This window comes from Urocitellus parryii, chromosome 4 (assembly GCF_045843805.1).
Source record: "Urocitellus parryii isolate mUroPar1 chromosome 4, mUroPar1.hap1, whole genome shotgun sequence".
Classification (NCBI taxonomy): Eukaryota; Metazoa; Chordata; class Mammalia; order Rodentia; family Sciuridae; genus Urocitellus; species Urocitellus parryii.
In genome coordinates, this window is record NC_135534.1 from 75978516 (window position 1) to 75993218 (window position 14703).

General features: G+C 37.1%; 1 protein-coding gene and 1 pseudogene across 2 annotated transcripts in view; both read left to right on the plus strand.

The window, feature by feature from the left end:
• Nucleotides 1–786: 786 nt before the first annotated feature.
• Nucleotides 787–1203, plus strand: LOC113177991 (mitochondrial import receptor subunit TOM20 homolog pseudogene; annotated as a pseudogene).
• Nucleotides 1204–14170: 12967 nt separating this feature from the next.
• Nucleotides 14171–14703, plus strand: part of Eed (embryonic ectoderm development) — a 30440-nt gene continuing 29907 nt past the window's right edge. The window contains exon 1 of one of the 2 annotated variants that reach the window (XM_026382468.2): nucleotides 14171–14584. In XM_026382468.2, the coding sequence (XP_026238253.1) occupies nucleotides 14471–14584 (114 nt within the window). In that variant the 5' untranslated portion in view covers nucleotides 14171–14470. The remainder of the gene's footprint in view (nucleotides 14585–14703) is intronic. The other variant, XM_026382469.2, reaches the window with a different exon arrangement.

Genomic DNA, 14703 nt, shown 5'->3' on the forward strand with positions numbered 1-14703 from the left:
CTCTTAACATTGATTAGCACATTCAATGGTGGGAACAAGTTGGGTAGGGGTGATTGGTTAGTACAAGAGGGAGATTCCTTTGAACTGATTGGTTTAAACCACGAGGGGTGTACGAGCTAAACTACATGGTTTCCCAACATGTTATCAACCAACATAAACTACTTGGGGGTCATCTGGCATCCCAGGTATTTTCCCTGTCTCATGCTGATTGGTGGTTGCTAGGGGGTTGCTATGGGTCCTCACCTAACCTAACTGAGTCAGGGACACCTGGCATCTCAGACCTCTCTTGTTATTTACAGACAAACAACTCAGCAGGGTGGATATGTGCTTAGGAGTGCTCTGTGGGTTTTTCCAAGGACAAGGGTCACGCCCCCTTCCTTGGACAGGCTTTGCTCTGAGGTAGAGGCTGGTTCTCAAAAATGGAGTCACATTAGTTTTTCAATACGACTATGTAACCTTCAGTATGGCTAAAATTATAAGGACTGACAATATCATGGATTGAGGAGGGTGTAGATCAACTGGAACTTTTAAACATTACTGGTGGCAATGAAAAATGGTACAACCATCTCGAAAATGGTTTTGACAATTTACTAGCTATATGATGCAGAATTCTGCTACTGGGTATTTGCCTAAAGAAATGAAAGCACACTTCTACACAAATACTTATCCATGAATCACCATAGCATCTTTAGTCATAATAGCTCAAAACTATAAACAACCCTATTAGAGCGACAGGCTGAGAGGCTCATTGGAGTGCTTGCAGCGGCTTGGTCATACTGAAGGAAGATGGTGGGCCAGAACAGCACCATCACCGCCTGCGTGTGTGGGGCACTCTTCATCGGCTACTGCATCTAATTCTACTGCAAAAGGCCCAGCGACCCCAACTTCAAGAACAGGCTTTGGGAACGAAGAAAGAAACAGAAGCTTGACAAGGAGAGAGCTGGGCTTTCCAAGATGCTGAAGCTGTTCAGAAGTTTTTCCTTGAAGAAATACAACTCAATGAAGAGCTGCTAGCTCAGGTGAATATGAGAAAGGTGTGGACCATCTGACAAATGCAATCGCTGTTTGTGGACAGCCACAGCAGTTGCTGCAAGTGTTACAGCAAACTCTTCCACCACCAGTGTTCCAGATGCTTCTGACTAAGCTTCCAACAATTAGAGAATTGTGAGTGCTCAGGGCTTAGCTGAAGATGATGTAGAATGAGAAACAAACGTCAATATAATAAAATCTCAGATAAAAAAATGTTAAAAATTGTTAACTTGGAAGATGAGCAGCTCTGGGAGAATAAGGGCAAATGTTTTTGTTATAGACTGTCCTACACTGAAGTCTACCAAAGTTATTGTTTGCTTTATGTAGATCCATTCATTTGTTTTATTTATTTTTCCCAGTGAAAAGTGTATTTTGAGAGAGCTTTTCATTTTGTAAATACACTATAAGTTACCGAAATATAACAGATTTTATGTATTCCTAAGACGTGCAGTTAAAGTATATGCATGGCATAGGTTTCTTGGGCTAAAAAATAGCCAGTTCTCAGTTTTAAAAGTTAGGCAAAAAAGTGTGAAGAGTGCACATTTTTTAAGCTAATACATTTTACTATAAATCAGAAAATTGGATAGAAACTTTATTGTTTGTGAAAATGGAGCATTAAATCTTTGAGAGATCATTTCATCTCTGAAATGTGAAGTGTGCTACTGTGCTGTGTTAACTTTACCTCCTCCCTGTGTATCAGTTCTAAAATCTTTTATTTAAATCAGTGGGCTTCTGTGTTCTGGGTATTATATCCTTATTTTAAGTATATGGGGTTGCAGATGGCACCAGGAGTTACATCTGTGTGCACCTGGTATCGCCACATGAGCTTCGCCAGTTGGTGTCTGCTCACTTTCCTCATTCATAGAAGGAGAGACTGGCCTGCTGATCCTCAAGTGTCCCTTTCAGTTTGCAATTCACCTGAGTGTATTTGTGCAGCCAGGCCTTGCTTTTTTTTTTTTTTAATATTCTGAATTTTGCATGCTTGCTTGAATTAGTATTTCTAAATTGATCTTTTCTAAATGGTATGACTGTCTTCATTTTCACTGAGACTAAACATTTTTGTCACTACTGTGTAAATTAATCTGAAACTTAACCTTTTAAGTAACTGAGATGATCTGCTTGTAAGATTATTCCTTTTTTGCTTTTATCTTCAGTGTACCTCCTTAATTCTTCAGCTTGATTGTCTTCTGCCGTGAATGAAGTGTGATCTTGTGACTAAAAATATGGGAAGACTGGGGTTGGTGGGACCTTTTATTTTCAAATAGTGGCATATTATCTGAGTTACAGACTCCATTTCAGAACTGAGAATAAATAAAGATCCTTGGTACTTAATGGCAAACAACAACAACAACAACAACAACAAAAAACCCTATTGTCCATTAACAGGTAGATTAGTAAATGCATCACAGTGCATCCATACAATGAAATATCATTCAGCAATATAAAGGAACAAACTAAGTATCTGTGCAGCAATATACATACAGCTTAAAAAGTATATACTGTGTTATTCTATTTATATAAAATTCCAGAAAATGCAAACTAATCTCTAGTGTTCACGGGTCTGGGGTGAAGCGGGAAGATAACCGTAAAGGGGAATGAAGAAAATTTTGGATAATGGAAATGTTTTGTATTTCAATTGGCCGTTACTCTGCTGTCAAAACTCATTTGCCTCAAAACTATCAACTGTTCATGTTAAATGAATGCAGTTTATTGCATATAAATCATACCTCAATGAAGTATGAGAACTGTTACGTGTACCAGGTGCAATGCTAAGGACTTAGTAAACACATGAATAATAAAATATGGTTCCTGTGTACCAGGTGCAATGCTAAGGACTTGGTAAACACATGAATAATAAAATATGGTTCCTGTCCTATAGGTGTCATAATTGAAATGATATATGCCTGTGATGGGATGCAGGAAATCCTACTCTAAAATATGACACCTTGGCATACTGACTATTTTAAAGTGAAGGAAATTGAAAAAAAATACACAGAAGCTTCTTCCCACATTTCTCCTTTGAAGCAGACCATTAAAAAAAAAAATTCTTTGACCTACCTTTCCTGAAAGTAGGTTATAAGATCCTTATTCTAGAGTGGTCCTACCCTATACCTGGAGGCCAAAAAGAATCTGAACAAACAGTACTTGCTCAGCTCCCCTCAGTTTATCACCATTACAGTATTCCCTTTTGTTCTCCAATCACACTTCTACAGTGCAGTTTTCTCTGGCCTTTGGGTCTTTATCCATTTTAGATGACTCCCATGTCACATAAAATTTGTATGAAATTAGTGTCTATTCTTTTCTTTTATTTAACTGTTTTTTTTGCCAGATTTTCCAAATTTGTCAGGCATGAACTCTGCAATGGGTGAGGAAAAGCAATGACGTTTCTCTCTTATACATAGTTTCCGTAAAGATAGAATTTGTTTTCTTTATGCTGTTCCCTCCTTATTCCCCTAGCCAACAAATATTTATTGAACTCCTATTATATGCCAGGTATTTGGCTGAATGTTAGGAGTTCAAGGCAGACAAACAACACAATGTATCTGACCTCATAAAGCATATAGTTTAAGGGGGGGGGGGGGACAGCAAAGCAACACCAACTATAAACTAGGATGATGACTTCTGTGAATATCAATGAAATGCATTTGCATGGTTGGGGGAGGCTTCCTGGAGCAAGAGACAATCACACTCTTATCTTAAAGGTGTGAGTTTCAAACCAAAGCTAATTGCTGTTTCAGAAATGCTCCCTTTCCTTATAGACAATGGTATCCAATGTGTTCATGTTTACTCTTTTGGATTAATGCTTCCCCAACTAATATTTCCTATTTTTCAAAAAGTTTTCAAAATAGGAGGTAATTTATCTATGCTTTTGATTTAACACCCCAAATTGCACTTATGTGTTGACCAAAACCCTGGTAATTTTATGCCTAAAATCCTTACCAACTTTCTACATTACAGTTTTTTATAACATTTGATAACATTCAGAGTTGACATTTTAAATCTTATTTTTGGTTGTATAATTATAGATTCATTAATACTGCAAAACAGTCTGGTATAAATTAATAATTGCATTGTTAAGTCAGTTAAAAGTTTGTGATTGTCACAATGTTTGAGAGAGCTATTAGCATTTATGGGTTGAGGTCAGAGAGCCTGAGTGACCTGGGATACTCATCCAAAAACTACTCTACCCCAAATGCTAAAAGCATCTCTTTTGAGAAATACTACTAGAGGGTCTCCAATAGCTTTCTAGCTCTAAAAGTTTGTTAGTGAATTTTATTCATTCTTTTGAACTGGCATTGCTTTAGTATTCTAAATATCAAATTTAACAAATGGTCCATATCAACCAACTAGGCATCTGTGATGGTTAATTTTTATTTCTTTTTTGATATTTATTTTTTAGTTGTAATTGGACAAAATACCTTTATTTTATATATATATTTTTATGTGGTACTGAGGATCAAACCCAGGGCCTCGCACGTGCTAGGTGAGCACTCTACTACTGAGCCACAACCACAGCCCCTGTGATGGTTCATTTTTATGAGTCAACTTATAGGGCCACAGTGCTGAGCTATTTGTTCAAATGTTACTCTGGATGTTTCTTTGAGGGTTTTTGGATGAGATTAACATGTAAATGAGTGGGTACTGCGCAAAGCACATTGCTCTCCATAATGTGAGTGGACCTCATTCAGTCATCTGCAGGCCTGAATAGAACAAAAGACTGACCTTCCCCTGAGCAAGAGAGCATTCTGCCAGCAGATGGCCTTCAGGCTAAAACTGCAGATTTTGGACTTTATAACCTTCATAATTGCATAAGCCAATTCCTTAAAATGAATCTGTATATGTATATATACAGGTCTTATTAGTTCTTTTTCTCTGGAGCACCCTGACTAAAATACACATTCTTATTCCTGGGCAGAAGATTTAGGAAAAGTGAGGAGAAATGAAGTTAAGGAAAATTGATCTCCAGTATTTACCCCATACAAATAGCCATGGCCTCATTTAGTGAATACCTCAAATGTTGAAATTCAACATTCCAAATATTTGGATTTCAAAGTGTCCCCGAGCATTTTGCTGAGCAGGTTTTCCTCTACACTTTGAAACTCATGTGCATTTAGAGGAATATAATCCATATGTTTCTGATTTATTTACACTTGACTCATCAAAATCTGTTCATTGACACTCTGTACCTCATGAATGCTTAAACTAGCTCTATCAAAATTTTGTTTGAAGAACCACAAGTCACCTTTTGCTCCATCAAAGAAATAAAATAAAACCCCATGTTGGAATAAATTCAAAATGTATAATTTCTAATTTAGTTTAGTTCCCTCTCTTTTTAAAGTATTCATTTTTATTATCAAATCTTCATTTGAAAAACTCTTATTTTGATCCTATTCAGGGTTCTCTCCCAGGCATATTTTTAAATGTATCTATAAACCAAAAGCAGCAAGTAATTTTTGCATAAAATATATTAAGTATATATCTTTTCTTATTTTGGTTATTTGCACTGATGGTGAATTGACATCAAGGTCAGTGAATCTGAATGCAACCTGCTATAGAGAGCAGATGTATTTTTGTTTTTTATTTTTTCTTTAAGTGCCTCATGTTGTTTTGGAGTCTATGTAATTTGATCTATGTAATTACTCTTTCAACACAAAAACTTTCTCGTTGTTGACTTATTCCTGCACACACAGCACTATCTGATCCAACAGATTAATTCTCCTGAGACATCACATAATAACAAACCAGAATGAACACAGCAAAAGGGAAGACCAAATCTTCACAAATATATTAGAAATACAGTTTTATACTTCTAAGGGAATAGCCTTACAGTTATAAGTTAAATATCAGATCTCAGAACTGTTTGGGCCCTGACTTTAACTGATGGATAATAGTGAATTTCTTATGGTTCATTAACAAAATTTCAGGTGACATAAAGATTACAAATGTTTATAAACAGCAACAACAAAACTCCTGTTTATCTAGCTTTTTTTAAAAAAAAAAAAAAGAGAGAGAGAGGTAGAGAGAGGGAGAGAGAGAGAGAATTTTTAATATTTATTATTTAGTTATCAGCTGGTACAACATCTTTGTTTGTATGTGGTGCTGAGGATCGAACCTGGGCCGCACACATGCCAGGCGAGCGAGCTACCACTTGAGCCACATCCCCAGCCCCCTGTTTATCTAGCTTTAATTCCTAAAATTTTATTTCAGAATTGGGGATTTACTTGCATATTCCAGATTCTAAAATAATGACAGTTAATTGATCTGGCAGAAATTGTAGTCTTCAGGGAATTAAATGTACAATCAATATATATATATATATATATATATATATATATATATATATATATATATACCATGCACCCAGGAAGACTTTGCCTTCAAACAGCAATGCACTTAATACTTAAAATCAAAATTAGGTAGAGAGGAGAACTGGATTATTTAAAATTAATTAATGTATCTGATTGCTTTTTAAATTAAAATAATCCTTTCTCTTAACTCAAAAGTAATATATGCATATTACCAAAAATACAGAAAATCAGAAAGGAATGGGAGGTGGGGAGGAAGGAAGGAAAGAGAAAAACCAATATATAAGTCCATTCACATAGAGAACATGTTGACAATTCTGTGGAAAGCTACATAGTGCAGGGTTGAAGAACTCCGTCCCAGAGTTAGGCTATGTGGACTCAAAACTTGCTACCCCACATATCATCTTTGCGACTCTGAGTTAATTTAACTTCTCTGTCTCAGCTTCCTCATCTGTAAAAACAGATGCAAGGATATCATAAAGATTAAATGAGATAAAATGTGCAACGTGCCTGGCATATAACAAGCCTGCAATGAATGTTACTTCTTAGTGCAACTTTCTGAATCCTTTTTGTCTTAGCACTTTAAATGGAAGCATTGCTAGTTTTGATTTACATTTGAAAAGAGCCCTGAGTATCTCAAAAGATAGCTACTTTTAACTAAAATATATTTTCCTGCATCCTTTCTTTATTGTATAAGGGGAAAATTGCAGATAAAATCCTACCATTCTTAAAATCGAAGATGGCAATTTTAAAGCAGGATCAAATTTTGTTTCAAAAACCAAAATTTATTTTTTAACAAATTTTCCTTTAATAAATGTTTTTAGCTCCTCCACACACATTGTCTTATTTAATGCTTACACAAACCTCTCTGACTTGGTGACTCACTCCTGTAATTCTAGCAACTTGGGAAACTGAGGCAGGAGGATCACAAGTTCCAGGCCAGCTTCAGCAATTTAACAATTTAACTTAGTGAGATCCTGTCTCAAAATAAAAAAAAAATTAAAAGGGCTTGGGGGATGTAACTCAGTGGTAAAATGCCCCTGGGTTAAACACCCAGTACCCTTCAAAAAAATTTTTTTTGAAAGATTAAGACATTGAAATTATCTCCATTGTTTGAGCTAATTCTTCACTTAAATTAGTGAACAAATCCTTTGCATTTGTTTTTGAGACTATTTGAATTTGAGAAATTAAATAATACTGTACCTGTTTTTTCAACAAAGTTAATAATTCTATGTACTCCTATTTTTTCTATCTTAGTTAGAGATATCACCATTCAGGAAGTCAGCTAAACTATAAATCTGAGTCATTTTTTGCCCCTCTCCCTTTAGTCTTCACATTCCTTGAATTAGGGAATCCTATAGATTGTACTCTTAAACATCTCTGGAAATAATTTCTTGCTTTCCATCTTCATTGTTATTGCCTTAGTTCAGGTCTGCAGTACTAAAATAGTCTCAGAGCTCATCTGCCAGCCTCCAGTTTTTTTCTGCAGAACTCTAAGCAAAAACTCTTCTTTGGCTACCTTTACGTTATTGATCAACAGTCTTAGGCTTTTCTTGATTAGCACCTCCCAAACTAAAAAGAAACCTATATGAACCATAGGCCAAAGTTATGCAGAATATACTTCTCTAGTGACTAGATATGAATAGTCAGTCCTTAGAACCCTTCCTCTTTATTGTAGAGGTAATTAGAAAGCTAAATTAGCAATCATAAGGTCTATACTTGATAAGAAAAAGCATTATGTAATCATGAGAGATTTCATTCAAGCTATATTTGACCCCAATAAATTTTTCCTTATCTGCAATAGAATGTGTTTTTCTAGTACTGCATGTATACCCATTGGATTGTCTTGGTCTCTAGGACTATATTAGGGTAACACAGACAAAAACTTACCTTCTAAACTAATTCCTACATCTTCATTAAGACTCTTCCTATTTCAACCAAGTTAAAATTAGTTACTCTCCTACCCATCCTGTAATAATACAGTATTCTTGTTAAATGTTTCTAATATGAAATATTACTCAGTAATATTTCAGCATGAAAACTAAATAAGGTTGCTTTTTTCCTGAGAGCTGGCATTTAAAAGAACTAGCACCTGGGTCAACCAAATCTGGGTTTGAATTCTGATTCTCCCACTTACTGAGGTCTTTGTCTAGTCTGTTAATCACTCTACTGTTAATCTACAGTTCCCTCATCTATAAAATGTGGATTATGTAGTACCAGCTTCAAAGAGTAATTGAGAGGATTAGATGGTGTGTTGCACAGAAAACACTTTGTGCAGTAGCAAACATGTGTAAAACACTCAATCTTTGCAGTCAGCTTGGCAAAATGAGGAATCCTGCTGCCAAGTGAGGAATCCCATCTAGGATGGGATTCATTATACAGTTTTTATTCTTAATGGTTTTAATATTGTGTCCACTATTTAATGAATAGACTAAGCGATCTAGAATTACTTATTTGGTTTACCCTTGTCTTCTCTTACCAGACTCCAAGTTACTAGAGGACAGGCATGACATTTTAGTTATTTTTAAATCTCATCAACCTAGACAGTTCCTGGCACATAGAAGTTCCTTTAAAATAATTTTTTTAAAGAAATAGGTTCTTAGGAACTATTTTTGTTGTCTAGATCAGAGGTTCTCAAAGTATGCTTCTTGAATACTTGAATACTCAGTTTGTTAGAGATATACACTAAAAAACTATACTCCAACCTAGTACATCAGAATCTCTGGAAATGGGGTCCAGACAATTGTCATTTAACAAGCTGTCCAGATGATTCTTATGCTTGTTGAAATGTGAAAGTTGTGACCTAGACAGTATTTTTCTTTATATGTTAATGTCATTTTATAAATATCAAAAACATTATGTGTAACCAAACAAATCAGACACAAAAGAGCTCATACTGAATTATTCCACTTATGTGAGACTTGAGAATAGGAAAAGCTCATATAAAACAAAATTAATATACAAATATAGGAAATATAGACAGTGGATTGCTTGGGGAGAAGAAAGGTGTGCCTGGGAAGAGGCAATAGGAGAATTTCTGAAGTGCTAGAAATTCCATCCACATCTTATTGATATGGATTACATGGATGTATATTCATCAAACTGTATGTTTAAGACCTGTGCATTTCACTATATATAAATGAAATATCAACAAAATTAAAATAAAGTAATGCCATTATAATTCCTTCTGTATATGTCCTATCAGCTGGATATACATTTTAACACAACAATCTTAATATGGTCTACAATGTCCTGCATGGTCTGATTTCTTACTTACTTTTCTAGCTTTATATATTATCATATTCTCATCATTTGTCCAGTCCTTCACCAGCACTGACTGTTTAAGCTTACCAATGACCTTTGTTCCTTTCATTCCTGCCCCCAGGGCCTTTTGTAGATGCTGTTATCACTCCTTAGAATGTTGTCCTTCTTCTCTTTCACCTGGTTAACTCATTCTTCTTGAAGTTCCACTCTTCTTTCTGTTCCTCAGGGAAACTCTGAAGCCTTCCTTTACTATATGAATCTAGAACCTTTTATAGGTCTGCTACTTACACTTATGCAGGTTATTTATATAATCCTAGGTTCTCACCTGAGGTGATGAATGGGGGTGAAATCCAGTTTGTGCTCCACTCACAAAGACCTGTTCATGAACAAGGCTGTATCAAACTGTATAAAGGAGCATCTTTTTCTGATTCACCAAAGGCACAGTCTGCTTGCCAAGGTTTACCTTCTCTGGGCTCTTTTTGCCTATGGTAATGCCTTTTTTAAATAAGACACCATATGGGCAAACAACAGCCCTGACTTTCTACTTCTCTTTATACCACTTACTACAGTTGTAATTTTACATCTATTTGGTGATTGTCTGGTTAAGTTTGTTTCTCTTTCTAGACAATAAACTCTGACAGCAGGAATCTATTTTATTTCCTTATTATCAAGTCTCCTCAGCATCTGGAACAGTACTTGACATATAGAGGGTACTCAGTAAATATTTATTAAGTGCATGAGAAACTTTTTTTTTAATAATGGAAGAATATCAGGCTTTTCAAAGGCAGGTCCTGTGTCCTATTTTCCCTTTTATTGAACCTCCATACTTGAAATTATATACTGCTTTGCACATAAATGGCATTCAATAAATTTTTCCTCATTCATTCCTTTTTTTCCTCATTCATTTCTAAATGTTTAAAGAAGCCATATGATGTTCTGTTCATAGAATACTAGATCTGCAAGCATATGAGATTGCATGAATGATGATGAACAGCTGCTATTTATGAAGCAGAAGAGACAAAAATACTGTATGAATGAAAAATAAACTTCAATGGAAATGGGAAGGATTTAATTTAGCTTTTGAAACTCATTTCCTGATATGAAACTTATAACAGAAGACAATGCCAAAGAAGAATGTGAATTTTCTTTTTATATAACCAAATGATCTTGGAAAGTTTTTCAAGATCAACCAATCATTTATCTGAAGCCAAAGGGTATTTCTTTCTTTTGGGGGGAAGAGGGGTAACTGGGAATTGAATGTAGGGATGCTTTACCACTGAGCTACATCCCCAGTCCTTTTAATTTTATTTTGGAACAGGATCTCCCTGAGTTGCTGAGGGTCTTGTTAAGTTTGCTGAAGCTGGCCTTGAATTATCAATTCTTCTGCCTTTTCCAGTCTTCTGAGTGTCTGGAATTACAAGCATGTGACATTGTGTGGACCCAGAGAGTATTTCTTACTGAGTTCTCAATAGGCCACTTGAGATAGCATTATTTTAAGTTTTAAAAAAAATTTTTTTTGGAATAGTTTTACAGAACAGTGGCAAACATGGTAGTTCCTGGACTCTCCTCATCTAGTTTCTGTCATTGTTAACATAGTATCATAGTGTGCAAGTCAAAATTAAGAAACTAAAATACATGTTACTATTAACTATGTTCCAGACTTGTTTGTATTTTCCCAGGTTTGTCTAGCTATGTCCTCTGTCCTAAGTGAGATAGCTATTTTTTTTGGGGGGGGGGATTGAACCTAGGGGTGCTTTGACCAATGAGCTAAGTCCGCAGCCATTTTTCTGTTTTGAGACAGGGTCCCACTAAGTTGCTTATAGCCTTGCCAAATTGCTGAGGCTAGTCTTGAACTTGCAATCCTTCTGCCTCAGCATCCAAAGTTACTTGGATTACAGGTGTTATGTTATTGTGCCTGGCTGAGAAAACTTTTTGATGTTCTTTGATGGTGTGTAAAAGATTGTGTGGTTTAAAGACCAAACAAGCTCTGTGAGGATAATTACATAAGTCTAGAGCTGTTGTTTCTTTGGCTTTTCATTTGATGAATACAATCTTTAGCTCTGCTACATGAGCTCTTCATCTTTGATTTTCAAACTTTTAATTACCCTAAGCCTCAGTTTCCTCATTTGTAAAATATAGGAGGTAAGATCTCTCCAACTGTGATGGTTTCTGAAATCCTTCATGGTAGAATTCGGTATTGAGAAACTGGGTAGATGTCTACATATTAATACTACAAAAGTAGTACTTTATATAGAATATCTGTGATATTGACATATAGAGGGTACTCAGTAAATATTCATTAAGTGACAAATAAATAGTGACAAAGGCTCTCTCCTTAGCTTTAGTTAGGAGTCTTTGCACCCACTTTTTATCTAGGTCTTGTCCTTGGACCTTGTCTTCAGCTTGTCTAATTCAGTTGTACTAGAGTTCTGGTAAGTCAGTTCAGAAAGAATTCCCAATCCTTCATGTTTCATTACTGTGGCTACCTTCAGCAACAATCCTGTTAAGTTGGCTTAGCTAGAATGCTCATGCCTATCTTCCTTTTCATAATTTTCAACCACATTCCCCCATCTCATCTTCACTTGTCTTTGCTGTATTTAGAGTTGAGCATGATCTCTTTTCTCCATTATATTTTGACATCTATCAAGACAGCCCTGAGTGTATTTTCCTAACCATTTAAACAACTTTCAGAATAAGTTTTTTTTAACATTGTTAATAAAAAACATTGATAAATTTCTATTTATCAACCCTGATTCATCAGAAAATAAATTTTAAAATAATCCCTCCAAACCTTAATAAGACTCTAAAAATATTTTTGCTTTGTTACAGTAACATGAAATGCTGAAAATGTCTTTTCTTCCCATGTGTCCTTTATTCAAATATTCAGCACTTTTCATCTAGAAGTTGATTCCCACTTCCCAGCTCCCACAGTAATTTGTACCTGAAATGCTTCTGTTGATTATCCTTTATCTGTAGAGCTATATTTCACGAATATCCTTCCCAATAATGGGAGTGCATTTCTGTCCATAAAAGCGATAGCACCAAAGACTTCTTACTTTCTCAGTAACTGGCTCTATATTTGTCTCATTTCTCTTACATACTGAAGAAATCTTTGCAGTGCTTGACTCACTAGAAGTGCTCAACAATAACTGCAATTATTAAGACCTGAACTTGAATTTTTTCCCGCTTAATTTTCCTGAGACTTCATTGTAAAAATCTTTTTCATTGCTTTATCTCCTTTTTTCTCATTCTCAACCAGTACTCTGCTTATATCTAAAAGAAAGTGTGACTTGCAATCTGCATGCATAAGTAATTTAAGTATGCTAGAATATTAGGATGGAGCATTCTAGACTGGTTATCCACTGGAAGATACATTGAAATCTAAATGAGAAAAAATATACACTATCAAGTGGGCGCTCAAGAAATGTTAGGTCCCTTCCTATTTCCTCATTTTACAGATGAGGACACTGACACCCAGAAAGATAAGTAATCACAATTACGTTCTGAAACAGGGGAATGCTGTATTTTATTTTATTGCCATCATTTTCCTCTTCCTGATACTCATTCAGTTATATGGTTTAATTACCCATCCAAGAAATCCACAGGTTCATTGGTGTATTTGGCACGGGTCAAGAGTCCAGATACATGCAACAGGGCCAAATATTTCAGCGACATAAAACAATTCTGTTGCCTTTTTCTAAAATTTTTTATCGTATCTGACGTGCAAAACCAAAAAAAAGGACCGTTGCCCAAGTCTCACAATCGCATACACAGTTAGCGACGAGCAATGATTTACAGGTCTTGGCGTTTTCCAGGGCCTTGATAATCTTCTAAGTTAAAGGGGGCACTTCGCTTGTAACACACTGGAATCTAGAGTAAGGTAATTTAAAGATATCTCTACTTGAACCTTAACCAATATTGGCACCAACTAGGTGATGATAATCATTAATTCATTGCAACAAATATTCATCAGAATAAGATATTCGTCAAGAATTTAGGGTACATCCAGACTTGAATCTAAGAGCATTTCGAAATCCAGCCCGACTTTGAACACCCGATAGACTACCTGGTTCAGCAAACAAGAATTCGAAAAGAGGAGGGGCTTGGAGGAGGTGGCTCCCGACAACGCAGCGCGAGAATACGCCTGGGCGCATGCGCATCTTCTGGTGAGTGCCTTCCATTTGCTTGATAGGGGTGGCGATTCGGAAACTGTGTACAGTTTTTCGATTTCTATCCTCAAGCGAAAAGTAGGGTGTCCATGCTTCCATGATTTAGGGAAAACATTATCTTCCAAGTTCAATATTAAGGACACTTGGAATACACAGGTAAAGCAATAGGTGACTTATTGTATTCCTTCCCCTTCTCTGGGACATTGGTGGTCTAGTCCATTCCACAGACTTTCGCTCCCTTGCAGCGGGTCGGAGATCGAAGGATTGAGCCAATTGCGGCTGAAACGTCTTTGGAAGGAAGAAAGGGGTGAGGGAGCATCCCTTTGAGTTCCGCCTTTTCTTTTCGAGGCGGTGGTGGGGAAAGGGGACCTACTAAATACTGCCCTCTTAAACCAACGGATCATACGTCTCCGTGCAATCTGCCGGGAGGGCGGCGGGAAAACAGCAAGACGGGAGTGGGTAAAGGGAAGAAGCCAGGAAGCCGCGCAGGAGGGCGCGCGCGCGCGCCCCTTTTTCAGCAGTGTGGCGGGGTCGCACGCACGCCCGCCTCGGCGGCTGGGCGCGATTTGCGACAGTGGGGGGAGCGGTGGAGGTGGCGGCGGCAGTGGCAACTTTGCGGCAAGCTCGGGCCGGGCTTGCTTGACGGCGGTGTGGCGGAGGCCCCGCCCGAGGCGGCAGGAACCTGGAGGGAGGCGGAGGAATATGTCCGAGAGGGAAGTGTCGACAGCGCCGGCGGGAACCGACATGCCTTCGGCAAAGAAACAGAAGCTGAGTAGCGACGAGAACAGCAACCCGGATCTCTCTGGAGATGAGAATGTGAGTGCAGCCCCTAGCAGTCACGCGACTCCGGAGTAGAAGTTTTAAGTTCTTTTAAAACTGTAGGCGCGGGGGCGGGCGGGCGACTGTGGGGGGAGGGAGAGGTGTCACCCTGTACT